Genomic DNA, 25,809 nt, shown 5'->3' with positions numbered 1-25,809 from the left:
TTTATAATACAAATTTACTTATTTACATCAGACAGAGCATGACATGTAGTCGAATACCCTGCTATGATTCTCAGACCTTTTAAGTTATTTCGTTGTTGTCTCTGAGCATAATTGAATGCGCAGACACTTTGAAATTGTTCTCCATGTGTACTCCGTCTGTATGTGTGTGTGTGTGTGGGAGTTGTTTTCAATGACTTCCGCATAAGTGTTTAATTTCCTGTGTATTAACATGCTTAGTAAACGCACAGCAAAAAAAAATTAAACGCAACGAGCCACAGGCAGCTTTTCAGCGCAGCAAACGCACCTCTTAAGCGTACAGCAGGGGGTTGCAAAAAGGTGCGTGCCACAGCCCTCGGGCGGCATAACGATTTGTGCCAACAAATTTATTTAAAAAGGATTATCAGCAGCTAAGCGCCATGCTGGCACACTTCAAAGGCAAAGCCCCAGACACGGGCTACCGTCCCGTTTCAGTTGCCAGTTACCCCGCCAAACCTCAGTGTTTGTACGTGTAGAAATTTTGCACATGCACAAATACACACACACACACAAACACACCCTCACAAAGGGCATGAAAACAAACACAAAAATGTAAGCATTGATGGCATATGCAAATTTCAATGTCAAATTCATGCCACATATGAAAATATATATAAAATTTGACATTCAATTTTCTCTGGCACTCAGTCCTGGGTAAACGTGTGTAGGCGAAATGGGGGTATTCAAAATGACAGAACACAAGGCTAAGTGGCTTTATTTAGCAATATACTGAGTTAACCTGAGCTATTTCCATTCAGTGTTTGCCTTTGATGTCGCCCGGCGTTGCCAGGTGTTTGTTAAAAGTAGTTGTTAATTAAAATTCTATGCGATTATTGAATTTATATTATTAAGCTATGTGTAAATAATGAGATCTCACAGCGAAGCTGAAAGCTGATCGAGAGAAGTGTTATCGCTCCATATGAAGTGTTATCGCTACGAAGATATTACTGCGACACTTCGTAATGGCAATAAAATCAATTGGTATCGCTTATAGCTACCCAAGCGAGAGTTTCGAGATAGCACAGACTAGGACAAGAGACAATAAAAATAAAATACTATAATAAAACAAGAAAATAGTCATAAAGGAAATCAGTAAAATATAATTTTGAGTTTGTTTTCATACCAAAGTATTTGAAAGTTATTTTTAATGTACATTTATCTACTTTCGTCAATCACAATATAAAATGTTTTACTTAAAATCATAAAAATTTCTTTTCAAACAAATCTATTTTTATAGAGTCCCTTTTTGAGCTTTCTCAAAATATCTGCTTGGAAGTATAAATAAATGAAATGAATAATTTAACCAATGAAGAACTTTTAACACAATTGAATGAAATTTGATTCCCTTAATGGGGACTCAAGGTGCGAGTTAAATAAGAAACTTGACACGAATTCAACCCGAAACCTGAAGAGAGCATTGGCAACATATTTGACATTTTTCTACGGCAGTTTCTAGACGAGTATTCGTCATGCCTGCGTGCAAATGAAGTTCCCCGACAATTTCGTTTAAATTTGACTGAAAATTACAAATTTCCAGCGCCCTTGATCTATATATATGTATGTGTATATATTTATATACGTTGGAGCGTGAGAAATTCAATTTTCAGGCATGTCCATCAGCGCGATGGTCGAAAACCGCGGGGGCAGCAACGAGCTGGCCTTGGTTTGAGTTTCACTGTTATTGAATACTTTAAAAGGTTTTACGGCAGCAAAAGTGTCGGGTTGATGTCCATGAATGCCATGAGTCTTGGCAAGCCTCTAGCGCCCCATGGCAATTTTAGTTGAAATTTATTTACTAATTGCTTATATTTGAAAGATTTCTGCTGTGACTGCCGCTGCCGCTGCTGTTGCTGCTGCTGCTTCTGCTGCTGCTGCTCCTACGGCTGCTGCTGCTGCTATGCTTTCGTGGGGGGTTTTGTGTGCATGTGCGGAAGTTCACACACGCCTGAACACCACTCGTTGTAGACATTGACAACGACATGCGTGCTGTCAAACGCACTCCAAGCAGGAGCAGGAACAGCAGCAGGAGCAGCAGAAGCGGCAACAGCAGGCACATACCCAGGCTTCGGCTGCGGCTGGCGCAGATCCAGGCACAGGCAGCCAACACGCTTTTGCTTGAGCAGCTTGAAAAGCAGAAAGGAGTTCTTCAACTTGCACAAAATTTCAAATTTCCGGGCGGTTTTACCCACGTGCCATGACTTGCAGAGGATTTAGGAAATTGTGTACGCATGTTTCTGGCACTTTGCATGTGTGTGTTCATGAGTGTGTGTGGGTGGCCTGAACTATTTAGTGTTTTAGTATTATTAATGCATGATTTCAATGCGAACACAAAATTTCAATTTGCACAAACTTTAGCCACGGGGTCTGTTGCTCTGGCCGTGCGAAGGCTTAAAGATTAGACCATGTTGCATTGGCTATTAGCAACAAATTTCAGCTAGACGATAACCGTTATCGCAACCCAACAATGCACCCACCCCTAATGCCTGCCATATGCGTTTCCGTGTGCGGTCGCTGCTCGTTTCCGTACGCCTTTGTCCCCTTTACCCTCTGCCCTCTGCCCACTAGCCCGGTGCCTGTTCGGCGTGCTGTATCTCGTTCCTTGTTGCCGTGGCTGTTGCTGTTGCTGTTGTTGTGATGCCTTGTCTGACGTGATAATCCGCAGGAATTAATAAATAAACCATTAACAAATAAACTAGAGTAAATCCCATGCAGCATTGCACTGACTGACCAGGAGGACTTGGGCGACCCTTATCAGTGGCGCACGCCCGAGCAGGCGTTGTGTCGCGGGCTCTGGAGAGGGTGGCTTGTCGTTGACTTTATGCAAACATCAGCAAACAGCATTGTAGCTGCTGCCCTTGGGCAATCGCAATCGTACAGTGGAACGTCTGTTAACGTGGATTTACATACCGGGTTTTCGTATATCAGTGCCTCGCCAGCTTTTGCACTCAAAATGTCCTCTGTTGTCCTAGCCTTCACTTCCTGTTGCTGCCATGTTATTTTTGCTTATCAATAATCGCACAGCGGTAATAAATTTTATGACCGTTGCCTTACATTATATTCATTTATACTAACGGATATAACCCGGCTTTGCCTGGGCCACGTTTGAAATTATTCGCATTATATTTTATATACAAGTTAGTTTGAATTCGATCGGATGAAGAACAAATTGTAATTTTGCAAAACCCCACTTAAGGTAGCTACATTAAAGCTTTGGGCTTTTCGTTGATCATTATTCAATCAATCAGTCCGGATATAGTGTTTTGTATACATAGACAGCTGTACATACATGTATTTAAGTATAATTTGTATTGTTGAAAATGACATTTGTGCGTGTTTGAGTTTGTTTAGAAGACGACTCTTGAATTATTAGTTAATTAAATGGCAGCCAATAAATAATTGACAGTGGCGGCGGCATACTTTCAGGGGCTGTCCCACAGTCACTGTCACTTTAATTAAAGGGTGCGTCGTTTTAGGAAAAATGTCATTTAAATATTTAAAATATATATAGTGGAACGCACTGGTGGTTGGCCATTGTCATTGACACTGACATTGCCCACGACTTGGACGCTTCGCGGCCAGAACAATGACGTTAATGACAGTGACGAGTGGCTGTTCGCCTCCAGGCACGCACATGCATCGAATACAAGCAAGTAAACAAACAAACAAACTGATAAAATGTACGCAGCAGCTAAGGCTAAGGCAATAGGCAGGACACGGTACACGCACACACAGACAGCAAAAAACAATCAAATGACACGGGCGTGCAAAATGGTGCAGGCGGCTTAGCTAAGTGTGTGTATGTGTGAGGGTGTGTGTGGGTGTGTGTGTGTGTGTGTGTGTGTGTGTGTGTGTGTGAGGCTTGCACTTGCCAACACCCGCTCACACACTCACGCATGCAGCAGGCAGATTAACAAACACCAATACAGACAAACGTCAACAAATGGCGCCTGATTGCATGGAAAGGCAACAGAAACAGCAGCAGGACAAAAAACGACAACCAGTTTGTCTGCGTGTTTGCATTACTAGTCCGTCTGTCTGTCTGTCACCCAGTCTCTCTCACCATCTCCCTCTCGCTGTACGACAAACATTCAACATTTTGCCGCCATTAAAATCAAATTGCGCTTTCGTGCACGATCCTGGCTGGCATAACCAAGCAGCCAGCACCCAGCGAGCTCTGCCGTTTCGGCAATTTCGACTATTTCAGCATTTTTATACCCTAAAACCATTAAAAATGCTTGCCAGGGTATAATGTTTTTGGACAATTATATGTAACAGGCAGAGAAAAGCATTCTCGAGCCCAAAAAGCCAATGCATATTTAATCAGAATGCCGGAGTGAGTCGGTTTATTCATGCCCGTCTGTCTGTCTGGTACTTCAGAAGCTGGAGATGGGAAATTCGAAAGATATATTCTTCGATAGAATATACAGATCGATGTGTACTCTTCGATATATACATAGGTTTTAAGAAATGTTATTTTTATTCATAGCTCGAAAATATTTTTTCTTGGCATTTAGAAGGAATCTGGAATCATTCTAGGTATCTCTTGGTCGGGCACTCCCGATTGAATCACTCGTACTTGTTTTATGATTAATAAAAGCAAATGTAAATAGTCCCAAAAACCAGCTAGCGTAATGAAAGCGAATGTGCCGCCGCTGCTCAGTCCAGTTCCCTGCTGCTGCTGCTGCTGCTGCACTTCATTTCAGCTCGACCTTCACACGGTGCAGGGTGGCTCGAATTTGGCTGGTTCGGTTTGCAGTTGGCTGGCAACCACCTTCGATCCCTCCATCTGTGCACCCATCAGCATCGTGCAGCACTTTCGTTTAATTTCTATTAGCGCTGCCGCGACGGCTGTCATTGCTGTGGCACGCGGCGCAGGTTGCTGAGGTTACCATTGCCATGTCCACGAGGGTGGGCGCAGCAGAGGTAACATTGCATGCCCAGCGGTTGGAGGGCGCAGGACAGCGGGCACAGCAGACTGCCTGCTTGATGATTGTTTGTATTTCTCATGGCACTCGATATCAGTCAAAATCGTTTCCATTTTCCCAATGCGCCTGGCTTTACGACTGACAATTTCGTACCAGAGGCAGCGAAACTGTTTTGAACAAATAAAAAAAAAGATCCCATAACTGAATTAGAGATGTGCGTGTCTCTGGATCGAGCATGCTGTCAAAGAAATAGAACTCGGATTTTGCCTCGATTAATATGGAAATATTTAAAAGGGGCCAAAACGGAAATGAAGCAAATCAAAGAATGATTTTAGGTGCTATATTTCTTTGATTTAAGTTACAATATTTTTTTTCATTTAACGAAGCTTTCGGTAAGCTTAAATGCAAATAAAAGCAAATTAAGGAAATTTTTCGGAATGTCCTTTTTATTTTTATTTTCCTTGAGATCCAATATTTCACAACATTTGCCGAAACCTAATTGTGATTATCCTCAAAACGTTTACCTAAAGACGTCTACATAAAACTTCCTTCCAAAATATATCTTAAGGTTCCCTACGCGTATTGTATAGATATTATATTGCCCATTCGTCAGCTGCTCAGCTTCTCATTCGCATCCGTTCTCGAAAAGTATGCAGCACTTTATTCCATTTCCTGATTACCCCTTTGCTTATTGTGGGAGCGCATCTGAAAGCCATGTCAGCCGTTGGCGGCGCCGGTTCCCACTCATTTTGTTCTGTTTGTTGTTTGTTTTACAACGTTTTTAACTTGTTTGCAAGGATTAGGTAAGCAACTCAAACACAACAACATCGAGCACGACTTCGACACTGGCGCTGGATGAATAGCAGCCAAATGCAAACTCATAAAAAAAGGCGAAGCTAAACCTGAACCTGGTATCGTCGTCGCATTTGGCAGTGGGCGGTTTTGCTCCCTTTGGCTGGTCCCGAAGGGTAACCTGCAGCATTTGGCGTTGCCAACATTAAATGCATCGAATTACATTTTCTATTAACCAGCGCGGGCACGGGGCCCAAGGATGCGAATGCGGGTGAGCTTCAACCGGTCTGCTGACTTTGACGTTGCCATTGGGCAACGTCGGGTATCGCCCAGCTGGAGCAAGAGCAGCCGCTGCTTGTGGACGTTCCAGGTCGCTGCGGGTCGCTGGCTACTTTGTGGCTCTAGCTGTGTACGTTGTGTTGTATATGTGGGTGTGCCCTCGGCAAATGTTGCTCGTTTGTTTGCTGTTTGTTTTGCAATTCATTTTTTAACGCTTTTTCGCTGTGATTCCTTCGGCCGCTGCCTCCTGTCGTCGCTGTTGTCGCTGCCGTTGCTGACATTGTTGTGCGGCGCCTTGAAATTGCAGTGCCAGTGCCTTGCTCCTGGCCCCGTTTCTGTTTCTGTTCCTGTTCTTGCTCCTGTGGCTTACGTAGCCGCCTCCGCATTGCGCCTTGCGCCTTGCCTTGATTGCATAAGTTTTTTGCTGCGCTTTGGCTAAGAAGCCGCCGGCTGCACGCGGTCTGCAGCCAGTCTGTACCGTCACAGCGCCAATGTCCCGTATTTTGTTTGGTTGTGTGTTGTTAAAGTTATGAAAAGTTGTGTCCTTGTTTTTTGGAATAAGCCTTCTTCCTCTACGTATTTGCCGGCTCTTTAAGCGCACATTAATCAAAGTTTTTTTCTCCCCCGTGTTAGTTCAAGTTTGTGGGCATTTATAAGGCAATTGTTGAGCTTGTTTTTGTGCGCTCCAGTGCACAGGACAGGTGCGGGTTCCAAGCGAATCCATGCAGGATGCCGTGCTGTGAATGCGCTGGCTCTGCTGTCTGGGCAATCGTCTGAGTTCCCTTGATGGAACAAATTAAAGCCTTATGCTTTTCGCTGTCGCACAAAGCGGCCACAAATTGTCTTGGCATCCAAAAACACACACACATATACTTACAGAGAAATTCCAATGCACAAAATTTGAGCCGAAATGCAGCAAACGCCAAATGCCAAAACTTTGTTAACTTGCGGTCAGCTGAGCAGACAGTTTGCTGATACTCCTACTGCTGCTGGCCTTCGTCTGATCTAGAGTCAAGTCCAAGCGCGCCATGAGTAGCAAAAGTATGCGGAAACTTGTTGGGCTGTCTGAAAGTTATTACACTGCAAATAAAGCGGGGTTTTGGAAACAATCAATAAACGAACACAATTAAAACAAATGCTGAGAACTTCATATTGTATGGGAATCGGTTTTAATAATCGAGGCACTACTCTATTAGAATAGCTTTTAGCTTCTTAAGAACCTTGCCGCAGCTTGATTTTTCTATCGAATATTTTCGCATTCAAGAAAATAATAAAGTTTAAGTTTTCATGCAAGTGTACACACACTTATACACAGCTACTGCTGGCTATCGTCTAATTGTCTTTGAGTGTCTGCCCTGCAGCTCGGGCCGTCTGCGTGACTGTCTGAGTGACTTATGTCTGGCCTTAAGAGAACTTTTTGCAGCCTATACAAATGCAGCATTGAAATTGTGCTGAAATTTCCACAAGGCAACACGCGAAGCCACAATGTAAAGAAGGCAATGCAAAAAAATTGAAGGAAAACATTTAGCCAGAGTCTGGGCATACACACACACACGAAGTATTTCTACTGCAATTACAAGCATATGCATAAATAATAATGCACGAAAATGCTTTAAGTGCAAGTGTGTCTGGGTCTGGGTCTGGGTCTGTTTCTGAGTTTGGGTCTGGTTTGGGGCCGAGTCTGGCTGTTGGGCCAGCCTGGCTGCCAACGGTTCCTGTCTGCTGTCTCTAGTGTCCTGTCTGCTCCTGGCTGGCTCAACTGGCAACAGTCTCGTCTCGCCGGCTCTCTGCTTAAATCGAGACTGCATTTAACTTCGCCGCTGCGGGGGTGTCAGCAACAGAGGCAGCCGCTGCTCTTCAGTTTGAATGTGTCTGCAGTTACCCTTGAAAATTGTGTGGATTGCATTTGTTGTTATTGTTGTCGTCGGACGCATAGCGTTGCACGTTGCACGTTGCACGCTGCATGCACTAAATGAGTTCAATACACTTGGCTAAAGACTCGTAAACATAAACAAAACTGGGAAATATACAGGGATATTATTCGCTCTCCAGGCGCATGCGCTCTAGCCATCTCTCTCTCTCTCTATCTCTCTCACTCACTCACAAACTAATTCTCTCTCTCTCTCTCTGTCTCATTGCAGCACAGGTGTCAGGAATTGCCGAGCCGTCGAGCCGAGCTGTCAGTTCGTGTCGAATCGTTCGTCGTGCTGTGTGTTTATTTAACACAGTTACTCGTGCTTTGGCCACTCAGTTCGTATTTGCAGCTCGTGCCGTGCGTTCGTCCTTCACACACACGCACACACACACATTGTGAATCCTTAAGTTTTCGCGTATATCGCGGCGAACATGTGAAAACAGTCGAGCACTTCCGATCAGATCAGAACTTTTTTCTGGCTCAATGGTAAACGCCGTGCTCAAAACGTGTTCGTCGATTTTGCATCAATTTAGTTGGCATTGCGATTGAATCCTTTTTCGTCGTTTGATCGCACGCGTGTGCGTATCTCTGTGTGTCTGTGTGTCTGTGAGTGCCACCTGTTTTTAGTTACATAGCCCCAGAGCGCGCCACAGGACCAGGCATGTTGTGCTCGATGGCCAAGTTGCGGCGGAGCCTGCTCAGCGCGGCTTGGCTGCTTGTGCTCGGCGCGCAAATAATTTATGTGGATTATGCTCGGGCGGATTATGAGAACACTTGGAATTTATATTACGAGCCACCTTGTTGCACGGGCGCAGCAGCTGTTGGCCATCACCTGCGGCATCACAAAGGTAAGTCCCGCCCCATTCTTCATAAATCCTTCACCTCATATTTCATATTACTGGTTTTTAGTTTTAAGTAAGTGCAGCAGCTGCTGTCAAATATGCATCTTAATTTATCGGGCCCACAAACTTATTGGTCATATGAAGCCAGCTCACATGCGTCTTATCTATTTCACGCAATCTGGCTAAACTAAATGGGGCGACTGCCACAAAAAGATTGTTGAGCAGCTAAGCCATGCATACAAATCTTAACACAACAATAGGCGGCCAAAGCAAATCGAAGCGTGGTAAATAAGTCAACAGCTTAGGGCTTAGGCAGCCGCGAATGGCCGTCCTGATGGCCGCTTAGCCATTTTTGTACACATGCACGAGATTCTACTCTCTTCCTTTTTTTCGGCTAAGGAATAATTTTCACTTTAAGCGGATTTGCTTTTGTTGCCGCCCTTTCATTGATTTGCCATTTCGTTTCACTTCCGGCGTCTGTTATCCTTTCGCAGGACTCGTATTGCTTTTGTATCTGACCATTGTTTTATTTGCTTGGCAAAGACGTTGCTGCGGAATCGACTCCAACTTATAGACTCATTCGCGCCAACACAGCAGCCTGTGTTGCCTCAGCCCTCAGTTTGGGTGAAATTAAAAAGTTTTGCGTTTTCCACAGCTTTTCTTTTATTCTTTTCTGTTTTATTTCATTTATTTTTTGTTGCGTTGTTTTTTTTATTTTCGTTTTGTTTTGTTTAATTGCAGGCTGCGACTGGGCGACTGGCCAGTCCGACTTGCTGGCATTTCCGCCACTTGAAGCTGCCTTTGCGCAGCTTTTTGTTGTTTGCTATTAGTGTTTAATTAGTTTTCAAGTGGTGTTTTTATAGACTTAAAGTGGGCTTATGCCTGGCCAGATTTGTTGCCCGATATGTGGGTAAGCGGCTCTTGGCCAGCATACATGCATCCATACATATGTGTGTGGCCCACATTTTGCCTGTTGAATAATTAAAAGTCATTTGGCTAAATCAAACATGAAAATTACCACAGAAGTGCATCAAAAATGCAGCTCACATTAAGTAATCCGCTTTAATTTACTCGCATCCACATCCATTTATCGCCCACCCATACATACAAACACACACACACACACACACACACACACACACGCGAGCGCAGAGCTTTATTCAGCGTCACCCGCTCATCCGCTTACAGTGCGCCACAAAAGTTTGCTGCCTGTTGAAAGACAGCAACTGCTATTGCGACGGCTGCTGCTGCTGCTCCCGCTTTGTCGCTTAGTTCATTTGCAGAGCAGTAAATAAAAAGTTGTGCGCCAAAGTTTTAATTTTTATGTTAACACACATGTGGATTTATGACAGTTGCGCCATGTTTTGTGGCACACGACTTTCCTGCTGACCAAATCGCCGCCAGTTGCTATTATTTTCGCTTGCAGCTGTGTTGCCAGCGCTTTGGGGCTTGTCGCTGCCGCACAGCACCAGCGCAATAACGAACCATGTACAACAACAACTGGACAATGAGAAATATTTAATTCAAATTATAAACCATAACTGCATTCATGTTTGTACAATTACCCGCCGTTCATTGTTTGCAAATGCTCCGCAAGCTTAATGCAGTTCAATACAATGTGGTTTTATTACGGTTCCAAGTTAGTTTATTGTTGTTGAATAAAAATGTACTCTCGCTAGGTATGATATAATTAGCTAACTTTTTCATTTTATTAATTTTTATTGAAATGTATTTTACTCCAGTCTTGTAATTGAGCATTTAATATGTCAATTTAAAAGAAAAATCTTTTCAGCAAGTAAAATTTAATGTATTTTTATTGAATTTTTCAGTTTCATATTTTGAAATTTTCGTTTCTCACAATTTAATTTCTTTGCATTTTAACTTTGTCCAGAAAATAACATCTTCAATTTTAATTTATAAAGAATATTCATTAAAAATATGCTTTTCCAATATGTTTTTTTTTTTGTATTTTTTACGATTAAAGATTTTGAAAAAGTCAAAGCATTTGCCATGCATCTATTTAGATGATTTCCAATCCGCACATATGATGATGATTTAAATATGCCTTATATAAAAATTTAAAATTAATATAAAGCCCTTTTGGACTTCTGACTCATATGTCTAAAGGTATGGGATTTGTAATTAATTAATTGGTTGAGTGACAAAACCTGTAGGATATTAAGGAGAAATATTAGGAGTTTGCCTTTCGAAAGCCGAGTACAAAGAGCCAATGGAAACCGAGAAAACCGCAGCCACTTAAACAATTAATGCAATCAAATCAAAGACAAAGCGCAATTGTTCTAAGATGGTTTTGTGGGCGCGCTGCATGGCTGGGATGATGTGCTTCCTATGCAAATAGAGGAATGGAGAAATAAGGTGCTAACCCTTTGCCCAGCCCCAACATAGAGCAAGCAGCGAGTACAAATTTTAAGCACCAAAGTTTTCTGGGACACCCACAAAAAGTAAAAATAAAACGAAACTTAATAAAGGTATGCAACGGCTAAAGTAAGCAACAAAAAAAAACAAAAAAAAAAAAAAAAAGAAAGAGGGAATGAAAAAAGCCAAAAAAATGACAAAAACAAAGGCGAAAAGCAAAAGCAAAGTAGAAAGTAGCATATCAGATGTTTGTGTTGTTAATTAAAGAAAAACAAGCAAAAGTTTAATGGCGAATATTAGCGAGAATCCCTCCAACCCTCTACCCGCTGGCGAGCTGGAAAACCAAATGCCAGGCCGAACTTGCGGCCGTTGCGTAAATAGAAATAACAGCTACAAAAAAAAAGGAGAAAATACTCGGCCAAAAAAGGGTGTAAAAATACACAAAAACTTGCTACACTTTGGCCAACAACGTTCGGCCCTCATTTCGTGCACGCACGCAAGCCCGAAAGAAATAAAAAATATAAAAAGCAAAAAACCAAAAAAAGAAAATGAAGAAAACTGAAAACTGCGCACAAATGTTTTGCTTGTAAACTTAAAGAATTTGGGGCATTTAGCGCTGCCCATTTTACAAAGCAGCTCGACAAACTTTTCCTGGCAAAGTTTGGCGCCAGGTAAGTATGTGGGTAGCCATCGACCGGCCGGGTAAATTAGCCAGACAGACACAAAAAGGTGGAACGAGCGAGCGGAGGCGCGTCCATGCTGTAGCCCAGCAATTAAGCAACAATTTTTAGCTGTAATCGCAATGCCAAGCATCTGGCAGACCAGCGCCAAAGTCAAAGAAAAAATAAATAAAGTTTTGCTCCGTCTCCCATAAATCCATCAGCAAATTTACGCAATTGAATTGATAGAGCTTTTGGCTTCGTCGTATATCGCAGCATCAATTATTAAGGCATAATAAAGTTGATGTGCGGCAAACAATTTGAAGGCAAAGCAAAATGCTTACATGTATACACACGCACACACTCTTACATACACGCGCGCATAGCCACATACCCACATTTGCCCAAATCAAAATAAACAGCAACAACAACAATAACAACAACAAAACAGCGACAACGACAAATAATCTTGAGTCAGGTATTTGTTGATGTGCACACATTCCCACACACACACGCACACACATTCTTAAACAGCACACAACACACACGTTGATTGTGCGATGCGGCGTATACGCTATTTACTGGCCGCCCCTTAAAGTAGGCAACGTGAATTTAACAAAAGCTGACAAATTTTCACACCGACGCACATAAAATCAATACATTGAGCAAACTGACGCAAAATAAGAAGAAGAAGTAGAAGAGCATGTGGGTTGAACTGTTGCTCATTTTATGGGATTTGTGCCAAAAATAAAAACATAGTTAATCCTTACCCAAGACTTCCCAAGCCTAAGCGGGTTTGCTCGCCTTGCTCGCATTTCAGCTGGCTTTTTGGCAGCCTTATTAGCGGCCGAAATTCGCATAAGCCATAATTTACGGCACACACTGTTGACCCAATTTCGTAGGGTAATGCGTTGTCTGCGTTACGCAAAACAACTTCATTAGGCAGCTGCAGCTGCAGCTCGGTTGCTTTTGCACTCGGCGTCGGCAAGTGGCAAATGCCATAATTCAACTTATGTGTAACGTTTGGCCTAACAGTCGAAAACCGCAAGTACAAATACTTGTCAGATACACACACACACGCTCTCGTACACACGCACACACACACGGCGCGTTGGCCGCAAAGTGTAATATATCTTGGTACACACACACCCACACACACACGCACACACACACTGCTTAGCATCACATGTGGCATACATTTTGGTGCACCACAGCGACTGGTAATACATACTCTTTCTCCCTTTTGGTGTGTGTATGTGTGTGTGTGTGTGTGTGCGCGCATGTATTGACACCTACCAACACAACGACAACGACACACAGCAGGAGTCTTTGGGCTTGCCGCTTCTCATTTAAAGGCGGTTCCAGCTAATGACTACAAATTAATTAAACCAAAAATGTCTTTGCCACTAAGTTTTATTATAGAAGTTTTTGTGTTTTTTATTTTTTCAGTGTTTTTCAGTTGTTGGTTTTGTTATTTGACCCTACAATGTAATGAACAGCCAGACTGTTTAATAAATAGTTAACTTAATTTGATTAAACTTGACTAAGATGCGTCTGCTGGGATCTATATATATTATATAGAAGCAGACATCGGAATGAAACTTGTATGTCCCTGTAGAGGAAATGTGTAACACTTTGAAGGCCAACTTTCAGAATTAAGTTTATGTATTCTTGATCCTTTAATGCTGGTTGTGGCGATCTTTCTATTATACATTTAAGCTTATCTGGCTCAAGGTCCAATCTTTATTAACAGCCTTGCCTGTGTAGTCATGCCCGTCAATCCATCTGCTGCTATGCTCTTTCCTGTCAAAGATTACTCTCTTCCTTCAAGCGAAGGCTACAAAAATTAAGCCTAATAAGAGTAGAGTTCATTGAATGCAGAGTCTTAAGCAAACACTATGTTCAGGCATATATTTCTGTGTATTTAATCTGTGACACTACACAGATAATATTTTTCGCATTTTTATGGTGGATGGTAAATTGTGGCTTGTCAGCCATATTGCGGGCGCACATTTTGAAACATTTCAACTTATTGGAATTCTTTATTTATTTATATTTTGCACTTAAGCACGGCGCACAACTATTAAATAAAAATAAATGTAATGTAATGTGCAATTTATTTAATTTATTTTAAACACATGTCGCTTGATTTAATTAACTGGACATGGCCGTTGCGGCTAGGGCCAGAAAACAGCTATCAGCGTGTTGTGCTGCCAATGCTGACACACGACTGCCAGGAGCGACAGCAACAACAACAACAACAAGAACAACGACACAGCATTGTTTTACAACAATCATGTTGTGTGTGTGTGTTTTTAATTAAACGCTCGCCATATTGAACAGTTTATTGAGGTTGAACTTAAAGCTTTAAAGATGCCCGATAAACGATTTAAGCAAACACAATAGTAAATAATAGTTTAGATTGGCTATTAGCCATGGCTTTCAGGCACACACACATACACGCACACGCACACCTCGGTGCCAGTTATTTACACTTAATTCAATTATCTGTTAATATTTGACCATTACATTTACAACTGGTCGCACATATCATGGCTAAAGGCAATTCGAGCTGTTTGCCAAACATGCGAGTACTTATTCAAGTTATGGCAGCAACTACTTTGCCAGTAATAGCATAAAACACGCTACGAATTGACCCCCAAGAGCACTCCACTCCACTAATCCGGGTGGTTGAAAAGTCACTGAAAATGCTGCCGAACGCCACGACCAGTTCTTGTGCCAGTTATTGTTGTTGGGGTTGCTGGTCAAAAAGTTCAGTCGCATAAATAAATACTTACAGCTATCATAAAAGCAACCAACCCTCGCCTCATATCCACCAAATTTGTCTATTGTGACTGCGCTGCATTGGACGCCAAACTATTTTGACCAACGGCATCTGCCAAAAGGGCGCATAGCAGCTGCTTGTCGTGGGGGTTGGACTTGAACTTCAGTTGGTAATTCCAAGCATATTGCAAAAGTTAAATTGGTTTATTGTCAGCCGTGGAATTTGACCATAGAATAATTGCATTAAGTGCAGTCAAGCAATATGGGAAGCTGTTTGCCATCAAAGGGCATGTGTGTGGGTGTATGATTGTGTGTGTGGTCGTGCATAGGAATGAACTGCTAAATGCTCAAGCGCCCTCAGTAATATGCAATATGACCAACTGCTTACATACTCTATGTGGGCCACAAAATTAACACATCATTTAAGCGTCACACAATGGCGGCCCTTAACAAAGCAATCACACAAAACTCTAGCAAAATATATGTACAATATGCTTGTGTATAAACAAACAAACAACCAATTTCTAATTATTGCTTGCCTATTCAAGAACTCGATTATTGAGCGTGTGTCTGTTGGTGTCTGTTGGTGTGTGTGTGTGTGTAGTAGTGTGCGTGTGTGGCTTTGAAAATTGTTCACACAACGAACCGCCCACAAAGGATCTGGCTAGAAAGCGGTGAACAAAATCGATTGACCCGTTTCCAAAAGATAGCGCCTGCACGCTTATACATATATGCCGTCCCCTACATCTAAACCCAAACTCCAACCCCCGCCCCTATGCTAGGATCACAACAATAGCAGCTCACAGACAAAGGCCGGCACGCTCAATAATATTATTAAATAATGAATGATAGGTGGGCGGTGCGGTGGGGCGGGCAACGGCTGTGTGCCGACTGCTTGGTATGTGCAGTCATTTATTATAAATAATAAACGTGAAACAAAGGATCTCTTCCGCGCCCACATCACTGCGCGCACACACAATAAATAAAGTGGCATAAATGCAAAAAGGCAGACAACAGCCAACAGCCAACAGAGTTATGACCACGAACTTGTTCATATCTCTGTTGCATGTGTGGCAAGATGGTTGCCTAAGAATTCATTTGGCTTCAGCTTCAACAGTTTGGTATCAGGCGCCGTGCTAACTATATTACGTGTACGCAGCGTTGTGGCTCTGCCGGCACGAATATGCAAAAAATAAATAAAAAAGAAAATAAAAATTGACACGCAAACAAACGAAATCAATGCCGGAATTATGCACTTCATTTATGGTTTAATTTATATGACAACGTAACGCCAGGGTTTATGATAAACAAGCACATCTCAAGGGCGTTTCAGCACGCCAGCTGCCAAGCAAGAGACTGCTTAAATCTGGAATACCCTGCAATTAGCTTTGACATCTCCTAAAAGAAGGACTAAATTGTGAGACAATTTTTTTATTTATTCAGAGACAGAGACAAATAATGTGAATATCATCACAGAACAAGTTCGAATTGCACATCTAAGTTTTTGTAGTGCACATAGTCTCATAGTTAATAACGACTTCGCTTTAAGTCTTGACCCTATATATATATATGCCCAATTTTGTCACACTTATAAACTTTCTTTTTGATGCATGCAATTGCACAGCTTTATCATGCCCTCCCTAGACATTTAAATAGCTACAGGGCATATTGAGTGACTCAAACACGAAACGCTTCATAAATGAAGACAATAAGAACTGCAATAAAATGCCAACAACATGGCATATCAGGCACACCAAATGTCAAGTAAAACAACAACACGCAGACACGTGTCTAATGTGCCAGTCGTTTAAAATATACAAATTCTAAGATATGTGTGTGTGTGTCAAATATGCGAACATTTCGTATGTCAAATGTGGTCTAATATGAAAATATAAATCTCGGCAAGCGTTTTGCATGCGGCTTGGGCGATGCTCAAATTATGCGTGGAGCATAAAAGCCGCATGTGGAACATGTGGTTGGGAGCATTAAATTGCAATTGCGCTCGAAAGTATGCAATAAAAATTTGCTAATGCGCACAGCCCGAAAATGAGCATGGGGCAAGGCAAAGCGCACGTGTATGTGTGTGTACTTTGGCATGACTAACACACACACACACACACGAACACAATTGCACATAAAACCGCCAATTTAAAAATGAAAACTGCCGGCCATGCGGCACTAGGGGCATGGCACTGGCAGTGCCGGTCGCCCGCCGACACGCTCTATTGCCGCATAATTCTCTTTTTGTTACTGCTCAATTTCTGCTGGGCTGCGCCCTGGCTGTAGCTGTAGCTACGGCAATTGCCATTGCCACGCATACACACACACACGTACACACATATACACTTGGCGCGCAGCTCGCAGTGCGGCTGCGAAACAAAAGTGAAATTTAGCGGCTGCAATTACCGCGCAATTTCGTCCAAATTTCCTTTTGCTCTATATATGTGTATATCTGTGTGTCTGTGTGTGCGTGTGTGAGTGCGCAATTTGCCACACTTATGCCGCGAACTGAACGTCCTCGAGGGGGTGTTGCCAAAATAAAGTCTAAAGTATAGTATAGCTAGCCGCAAACAACAGCCGGCTAGCAATCATAAAAGGTAAACACATAAAACCCAAAGGGAAGCGCGCTAATTTGAGGGGTGTACGCACGGGTCTCTTTCTCCCCAAACGCTGACGCCTGCAAGTATACAATGTGCTTTGAAATTTAAATGCTCTACCATAAATAAATGCTGAGGTGTTGCACAAGTGTGCCGTCTGTCGTCTTTACCCGGTAGTTGTTGCCAAAGGGCACTTCTCTTTAAATTTTGCCGCAAGACGGCGCCGTCGGCGACATTGGTTGACTGTGTCTGCCCGGCTGCCCTCAACATTACCACAAAGCTGTAGCTTGTATCTGTATCTGTGCCTGTCTACGGTCAACTGCAACTCGTCTCGTCTCGTCGCGTCGCGACGCTTTGGCTTAGCCTTAATTTATGCACCCTTCTTAAAGGCAGCCACGGGAAAACCTGCTGCGTCTAGTTATGGCATTGCATGTGGGCTTCTTCTGGCTGGGGCACCCTTTGTGTTATTTTTTCCCGTCTTTCCATATTTATTTTTGCTTGGTTTTGCAGCTTTGCTTTTTCCTTATGTTGTTAGTTTTTTTTTTGTGCTGTTTTTTGTTTTTAGGTTTACGTTTACCCAATTGAGGTGAAACGGAAATGAGCTGCCGGAAATACCTGACGGCGTGTACATATGTACCTATGTGCATATGACTGTGTATCCCCGCATGTATGTGTGTGTGTGTGTGTGTTTTTTTTTTGTCGTATGCTGCATAGTTGCTTGTGCGCCTGCCCGCAGGATTAACGGCCTCACTTTAATGGCCGCCTTGTAATTTAAAACAATTTAGGCCACGCGTCGTTGAAACTAAATTGGCTGAGCGTGAGCTGCTGCCAAGGAAACTGCGACTGCTTTTGCTGCTGCTGCTGTTGCTGCTGCTCCTCCCAAGCAAGTTAAAGATAACCACATTAATGTAGTAAATCTTAAAGCCTTGCTGCATAGGCGTGCCACTGGGCGACAGTGGCTGGTCGAATAACTTCTGTCATAAGACGACAGCACGCACATGGCTGCGTCTCAAGTTGCCTTTGCCGAAATACACGAAAGTATGTGTCAGGCTGGGTCATTAGAGATGGAAGACATTGTGATTTTTGGTTCACTGTGACTGCTACTCTCTATACTAATAATTGTGGTATCATTCAAATTAATCAATTTGCTAAGAATTTTAAAAAGCCACATTAAAATTAAATGGATATCTGTTGAATGTTGTACAGTTGACAGAGCTTATATTATTATAATTATAATATCTATTAATTTCTAGAGACAAGTACATTCTGCTTAATGCGATTTTCACTGTTCAGTCCTCTGTTATTTAAGATTACCTTGATAATTCCTGGCTTATTAGCTCGTATTTCTGTAGTATCAGCTGTCTTAGCCCGCAGCTAAGATAGTCTAATCCTGACAAGCCTCTAGAATGTGCTGGGAAGGGGTTGCTATTTAATATTTTTACATCAAGTAGGTTTAACAAGCAGTTAGAAAGAAATAATATTCTTCGTCTTTATAGACCTATTTTTTGCCTAAAAAAATATTTCATATCGCTTACCTTTATTGCTCTAGCTTTGTTAGCACTGAAAGAGCTCGTACCTGTAGACATAACTGCGACTCGTATCGGGTATATAAATATTGCTCATCCCTAGTGGCTAGTTGTCGGCAGATATTTGATCGAGGTGCAAAGTTATGCGCATACGGCAGAAGGGCAACCTGAGTGGGAGCTGGGGGGGGGGCAATATGGCCCTGAGGCGGCAAAGCATTGCGTGCGTGTTGCAAGACGTTAGCATACTTTCAGGTGTAAATACATGTAGGCAACTCGAAAAGTAGGCAACAAAGCCGCAGCCCAGTCACAGACACGCATACACAGGCACACATGGAAATACACAGCGAGTAAAGTTGCCTTTTGTCACGAAATAGATACGCCTTTGTGTGGCAATTCGTTTGGTGGCGCGTCTTGTGCTACTTCACTTTCCGTTTTGCGAGGCGCACAGGCACCAAAAGGATAATCAAGTCAAAAAGAAGCAAACGTGTTGAAAATTAAGAAAATAACAGGCTAGCACCACCCAAAACAAGCCACCCAACCACCCAGCGCACGCGACCTGCTGCCAATCAACGCCGCTTGGCACGACAACGCCAGCGGCATTATTGTTGTTGCTGTTGGTTTTGCCCAGCCACAAATTTGCTGACACCACATACAGACATACAGAGAGATGGCAAGTTAAAGAGAGACAGGGAAAGCTCTCTGGAGTTGACACAAAAGGTGTATCTTGAAATAAGCATATTATTATGTGCTATGTTTTGCTGGTATTATGAAAGGCGCCAAAACGACAAAAATGGCCAAATCTAATGAGGAAACACAGTGCAGAACGAGAAAAGGCTCCCCCTTGCACAGACAAGTTTTACGCTTACCGAGCAAACAAGCCACATGATTTATGGGAGCATGAGACCAGGAGCAGAACTGTGGCACACATATAAAAAGCCCCAATATTATTATAAGTAAGGCGACCAAAGAAAATCATTTGACTGGCACACCTTAAGTCTTTTATTATGATTAGACTTCTTTTTTTTTTTTGTTGTCTACGTTTTTTATGATTTGTATGAAATAAATCAAACAACATGCAATGCCCAGCCTAAATAACCTGGCAATGCAATTGGGGGACAGTCTCTTTATTTCCAAAATGAAATGCATATAAAGAAGTCAGCACATGCGACAACTGCCAGGTACTCTAAGGCTCTTCAATCTGTCAGTTTGCGTTAATTAGCTGAGGACTGTTTAATAAAACGAGCTACATTATAATTGTATAGCACATATATATACACACAGACCTACCTAGCTAGTGTTGAGTTTCTGTTATCCTTTTACTTGAACTTGCAACTCGTATTTACATTCAAGAAACTCTGCTACAATGTGGGTAATTAAAATTGCCGTCGCTGCGAGACTTTATGCTCGCTTGTATTTATGTTGCCAGCGTGTTTGCCACACACACACGTACAGAGACAATGTCTTACCTCTTTCAGTCGAGTTACTTTGTAGGCAAGCTGCACGTTTCGCCCGTGTCTGCCTAGCCATCATTATGCAGTACTCTTTTAACGCACAGTTTCAGTTTTTCCAACTTTAATAATGTGTCTTATTTATGGCTCTTACTGCCGGCGACTCGTTCCTGTACATCATTTTGCCAACAAAAACGAAACAAAAAAACAAATAGCAACATAATTTCTGCCGCATAATTGCAACATTAACAGGTTAATGGCTGTCAGCTTACTCACGAAATGCCATTCTATGTGCTACGAAATGTGGGTTATTATGATGCGCAAATGTGTTATAAACAAATAACGTCAAGTGCTCGTTGCTGGCAGGGCGGGGCAAGGCCAATGGCCTGGAAAATAAATAAGCTGCGGCTTATTTAAGAGAACGAAACACGACTAGCTAGTTAATTACACAGAAAAAGAAAAGCAAGCACGGTAGCACCAGCAGCCTGTAAAAGTACTAAATAAAAGTTCGAACTTTAACATATTCGAAGAAAAGAATACACTAAATGAAAAGATTGAGATTATATGAATTAACTTATGTCGCAGACCTGCTGGTAATACTCAGGTATTCTTATAAATTGATGTCCATTTGTCCATTTTCATGAGAAAAGAACTTAATCTTACCTTAAGCACAATTACATTTAATATCTGAAGAAAAGTCTATAATAATTTTATGCATAGCATTTATTTTTGCAACTTTTCCCTTATTTTGAGTGTAATATACGTACGAAATCGCCTGCTTTGTTTTTAGTCTCTGAATTTATTTTTCTATTAATAAATAAATCGAAGATGACTCTTGTCGTGCAGTCGGCAGCATCATACCCGTCCAGTACAATATCAGAGAGAGTCTTTAAGAAAGAGTCTTTCGGATTAGTTGATTGATACGCAAAATAGCTGTGGCGAATATCAGCGAATACTAGCAGGTCAAATGTGATAGCCTTAGCCCTAAGACTGTAAAAATCCATTTCCAACTTCCAACGATTTTCAACAGCAATCCCAAATTAAATTCCGAAAACAAAAGTATTTTAAAAACAATTTTAAGAGCAAATTGTTTGCTGGCCATAAATATTTTAAGTTCTCGTAAATTATTAGCAAAGCTACAACTTAACAATTTCCAGTTGATATATATTTTTGTTTTGAGCATGACATTTTCTGATTACGTATGTCGACATCTGTATATATAATTATGATTTCATAAAACTTTGAATTGTGCATGATTCAATTATTTATGATATTTCATTATGGCACAGACATGAAATGTATAGCAACAGTGGGTCGTCTAGCAACCACCCCTAGTACAAGTCGCCACCCCAATAAGAAAAAAAGGAAACACGGCGCAAACATTTTTCCACTTAATTAACATGCAGGCCGCACCACACCGCACCGCACCACACAGCACCGCACCTCACCGTGTCGAACCGCACCCGCTCAGGGGTTAAACACATTGTTGCAGTTATTAAACTATGTAACATGTTGGTCCAAGACGAGCAAAAGTTGCGCTATAGATATAGATATAGGTATACTGATAGGTACATAGCAACCACCTCCATGGTGGTCGTGGTCGTGGTGGTGGTGGTGGTGTTAACGCCTGGCCAACCCAACCTCTGGCCAGCTGTTCTGTTCATTGACTTGATGGGCAACAAAATGGCAAATAAAATGCATGCAATGCGAGCTAAACTTAAGCGTTGCCAAAGCCAACTTTTTCCGCTGCATTAACATTTAAATGAGTTTATCTGAGCAGTTGCGGGAGGGGTAGGGGGTTCAGGTGGTAATCTGGAGGCGCAACTTGAATTGAAGTTCTTGAGGCGTTCAACGTGGCAAGCGGTGTGGCGCATAAATATTTATAGTCGTCCCGCAAGGGCACTAAAAAAGCAAACAGCTTGGGCGGGCCAACAGTTTTTTTTGTTTTTTAGCGGCAGCTTGAAGTCCCGAATGACGCCGCCTGATTTATGTGCTTTTGAACATTTTTGCGTAATTTAATTAATGACGGAAATAAGCTGCCACAATAAGGGGCAGGCTACGCAGCGAGGCAGCCTGGCAGCCGAGCAGGTGGGCTGTGTCTGGGCGCGTTAGTTGCCCAGGGCGTGCACTTCATATCACCTGGGCAAGGGCTGGTGGCGAAGATTAATTAGCGCTTGTAACGCAGCCAAGGCGCGGGGGCAGGTTGTTTAGTGCCGCAAAACAAATTGCCGGCAATTGCGCCAGTGTATAGCTATGCTTTTGTGTGTGTGTACATGCCTGAGGCATGTGTGAGCTTAGGGAAATCAGCGCAAAGTGCGCGGGTGGCTGCAACAATTAAAAGAACATTTTGTGTAGGCGTGAAATAGACAACACACGTCTGCACAGAGCTCGCTCCTTACAGGCATCGTAGTTGCAACGAAACGCGGCCAGCTCGAAAGTATGCTATATGAAATGGGGCTAGCGCCCAATGGAGCTGCTTTATGTCAATGTCACAAGTTGTTCATTCAGTGGGCAGCTGGGCCAAAACCCAGAAAGCACCCTAAAGGCTCTAAGCGAACGGCAGAATGTGAGGCTGCGGTTTGCCGGAGGTGCTTCAGAGTGAAAGTGTGGCAATGTAAACCGTTGCAACGCCATTTGCCAGCTAAGCAAGCATAGTTTACGGCTAAGCACGCAGCCAGCGCAATCAGAGCCTCAGCTCTGATGATAGCAGTGAGGAAGAGGGACGGAGAATGACACAGAGCGGTGCAGTGACACATAACCCCAGGGATATAAAAAAAATTTACTACACTCTTAAAAATTCAAATCACCTAAAAATATGCAAGAGTCAGGTCCCCTTGCAGCGTGGCTCTCGTTGCCGGTGTTCGCAGCCATCGCATGTTACTTTGTATTTGTTTTGGGCGCTGCTGAAAAGAAGTGCAAAATCCAGCCCCCACAGCAAATAGTACATACCTAACAGCCTGCACTGAAAAAAATTTACACTAGTAAAAAAAAAAACAACTTTTCTGAACTAAATGAGTTTTCAACAACAACTTAATAACTGGACACAGTGTCAAATATTGAAATCCTGGTCCTTGTAAACCAAATCCATCATGAGAATTTGTATAAAATAATTAAAGCATCAAATATTGATTTAAGAAGTAGCGAAGAAGTACATCGCCAGGCTTGCAGATGTACTAGAAGCATCATTTATATAAGGAAAATGTATAGAAAAATTGGAATTATGGACGACAGAGCCTTTTTAAAAGGTAGAGTTTTTCTCAGTGCATGTATGCAAATATAAAATATGTAGCTACATAGTACATGTACATGTATGTACCCGCATGCCCGTATAAACTGCATAGACCGAGACACTCTTTGGTTTTTCCTGTATAAGAGAATGCGGCGTATCTTTGCACACGTTTAGTTTTCATAAATTTTCGCTATAAATATTTATGCTCGTGTTTTGAAATATGTAAAATCGGTAATTGGAAAATTTTTATCATGCTTGCATTTTCATGAATTTTCGATAGCACCTCACGGTGCGCCCAACATGTTGACCCCGCCGCCCAACTGTGTCTGATCATATGGCCAGGGCTTTATTTTAATTTCGCTTGGCACATATGCATGGTGACCCCAACGTGGTCTGATATTGAATTCCAATTATGCAATCTAATTATAAATTGCTTTACAGCGCACAGCCAATGCTGAATTTTGCGTAAAATTCTGTAGAAAACTTAAGTGGAGGACTGCAGCTAAAGCTATGCGACATGCCACAGCTACATAGAAATGGCAACCTATATGCGTGCTTGTGTGAGCGTGTGTCGACATTTTACTTACATGTGTCAAAGAGCAGCCGCCCAGAAGCTGGCAGAACCATCGACTTTGCGCCTGCACAAGGAATTCGGGCGCAAAAAGCGCAGCGCCAGAATCCAGGAAGTCGGGACGCGTATTTTTCAGCATATTAATCAAGCCAAAGGTTCTCTGGCAGCTTCGACTTCGACCCCTTCTTCTACTCGGAAATGGGCGCAATGCATTTGCCATTTGCCATTCGCCTGTGCCCCCGCTCTCTGCATCCCGATTCTACTGCTGCTGCTGCTGCTGCTGTTGCTACTGCCTTTGGCTTTGAGACATGCCGCTGAGACTTTTCCTGGCCATGGCCTCTTGCCGGCTGTCTGGCTGTCGGGCCACGTCCTTGTCTGCCTGACGTCTCAATTTTTGGCTTTCTTTTTTACATCAGCGCTTTTCCTGCTCACGTTTTTGGGCTGCCATGACGCATGACGTAGGTGTCTAGACTTGCTAATGTTTCCTCTTGCAGTTGCACACATACACACACTTACACACTGAACCTTACACTAACACACACGCTCGCCTTGAGCTGCCGACTCTCCAAGATGAAGACATAAAATTTTCTGCTGAATTATGTAGTTTGCTTTTTGTTTGGCCAACTGCAATTGGACTTAAAGTTGGACACGTTCGTCTTGCCTGTGCTTGATTTGAGTGAAGTTGACCCCAACTGCTTTTATGGCTATAATGCACTTGAGCCTTGTCTGGCTCTGTCCGTCCGTCTGTCCAGGGTCGTTCCTAATTGCCTGCCTCGGTTTATTTCCCAGCTGCACATCTGTGCGATCTGTGCTGCAAGCCAAATGAGCCAAGTGACAGACAAGGATCATCAGAGCCACGACCCGACTGCCGGCCTTTCTGTTGGCTTCTATTTATGTTGCATATTGCTTTGGCGCCTGTTTAAATATTTAGTTTGCTTTAAGTTGTCGCTGCCATTGACTCCAGCCGCAGGCCACTGACATACTTCTGGTAATGGCGGCAGCCAACTTGTAATATATTCCCACGCCGTTTCGTGTCGAGTGCACATACACACCCACACACCCACACACACACACACACACACACACACACACACACACACACACGGTCTTACTCTTGGCCACATTTACAGCAACACAATTGCACGTTTGTGTTTTTAGATTACAGCATTGTCTAGTTGCCTTGCTCCCTGTCTCCCCAGTGCTGTCTCTGCTACTGCCACTGGCTGTTGTGCATTATGGTATGAACTATATCTTAATGTACGCTTGTATGTGTGTGTGTATTTAGTTCAAGTACTGGCAGGCTGACTGCTTGTCTATGGCTTTATTATACCCTTGCTACAAGTATTTTATTTTCGTCATGTCTTGTGTAACGCATAGACTTCTCCGATTTTACCTACAGTTTATATCTTCATGATCAGCATTTCAAATCTTATCATTATTAGGCTACTATATCATATATAAATACAATTGATCAAAACACATTCAAATTATTTAAGAAATTTTTGCTATAGCTTAACTATGCCCGTAATATATGTACTAAGCTGTGTAAAATTGAAATTCCATCAAATGGCGTCTACAGGAACAATCTGTTAGGCTCAATCAAAAAAGTGCTGGTATAAAAGGACTTCTAGGCAAGGGTATTCAATTTTCGGCTTGACGTAGATAGCTGTTCCTTCTTGTTTTACCATACATATCTCTGTCTATCTCCCGGTCTATCTCTCACACTTTATGTGTGTGTGTGTCTCTGTGTCGCTTGGCGCTGCTTTTTACGGTACGGTTTTGCGGCCATCATAAAATGGCATAAAGAAGCAGCAGCAAAATGAAACCAAA

At 42.5% G+C, this 25,809-nt stretch overlaps 1 protein-coding gene across 3 annotated transcripts in view; it reads left to right on the top strand.

Annotated features, from left to right (window-relative positions):
• Sema2b (Semaphorin 2b) overlaps positions 1-25,809 on the top strand; it is a 56,981-nt gene that overhangs the window by 8,245 nt on the left and 22,927 nt on the right. For all 3 annotated transcript variants that reach the window (XR_004304018.2, XM_070210444.1, XM_032436526.2), the window contains exon 2: positions 8,174-8,795. Coding sequence is in view for 2 of the 3 variants with exons in the window: in XM_070210444.1 (XP_070066545.1) it covers positions 8,609-8,795 (187 nt within the window). In the remaining variant the exon portion in view is untranslated. The remainder of the gene's footprint in view (positions 1-8,173; positions 8,796-25,809) is intronic.

This window comes from Drosophila virilis, chromosome 5 (assembly GCF_030788295.1).
Source record: "Drosophila virilis strain 15010-1051.87 chromosome 5, Dvir_AGI_RSII-ME, whole genome shotgun sequence".
In the NCBI taxonomy this organism is placed as follows: Eukaryota; Metazoa; Arthropoda; class Insecta; order Diptera; family Drosophilidae; genus Drosophila; species Drosophila virilis.
Note: the sequence above shows the minus strand (reverse complement) of the source record. Positions and strands in the feature narration are given on the sequence as shown.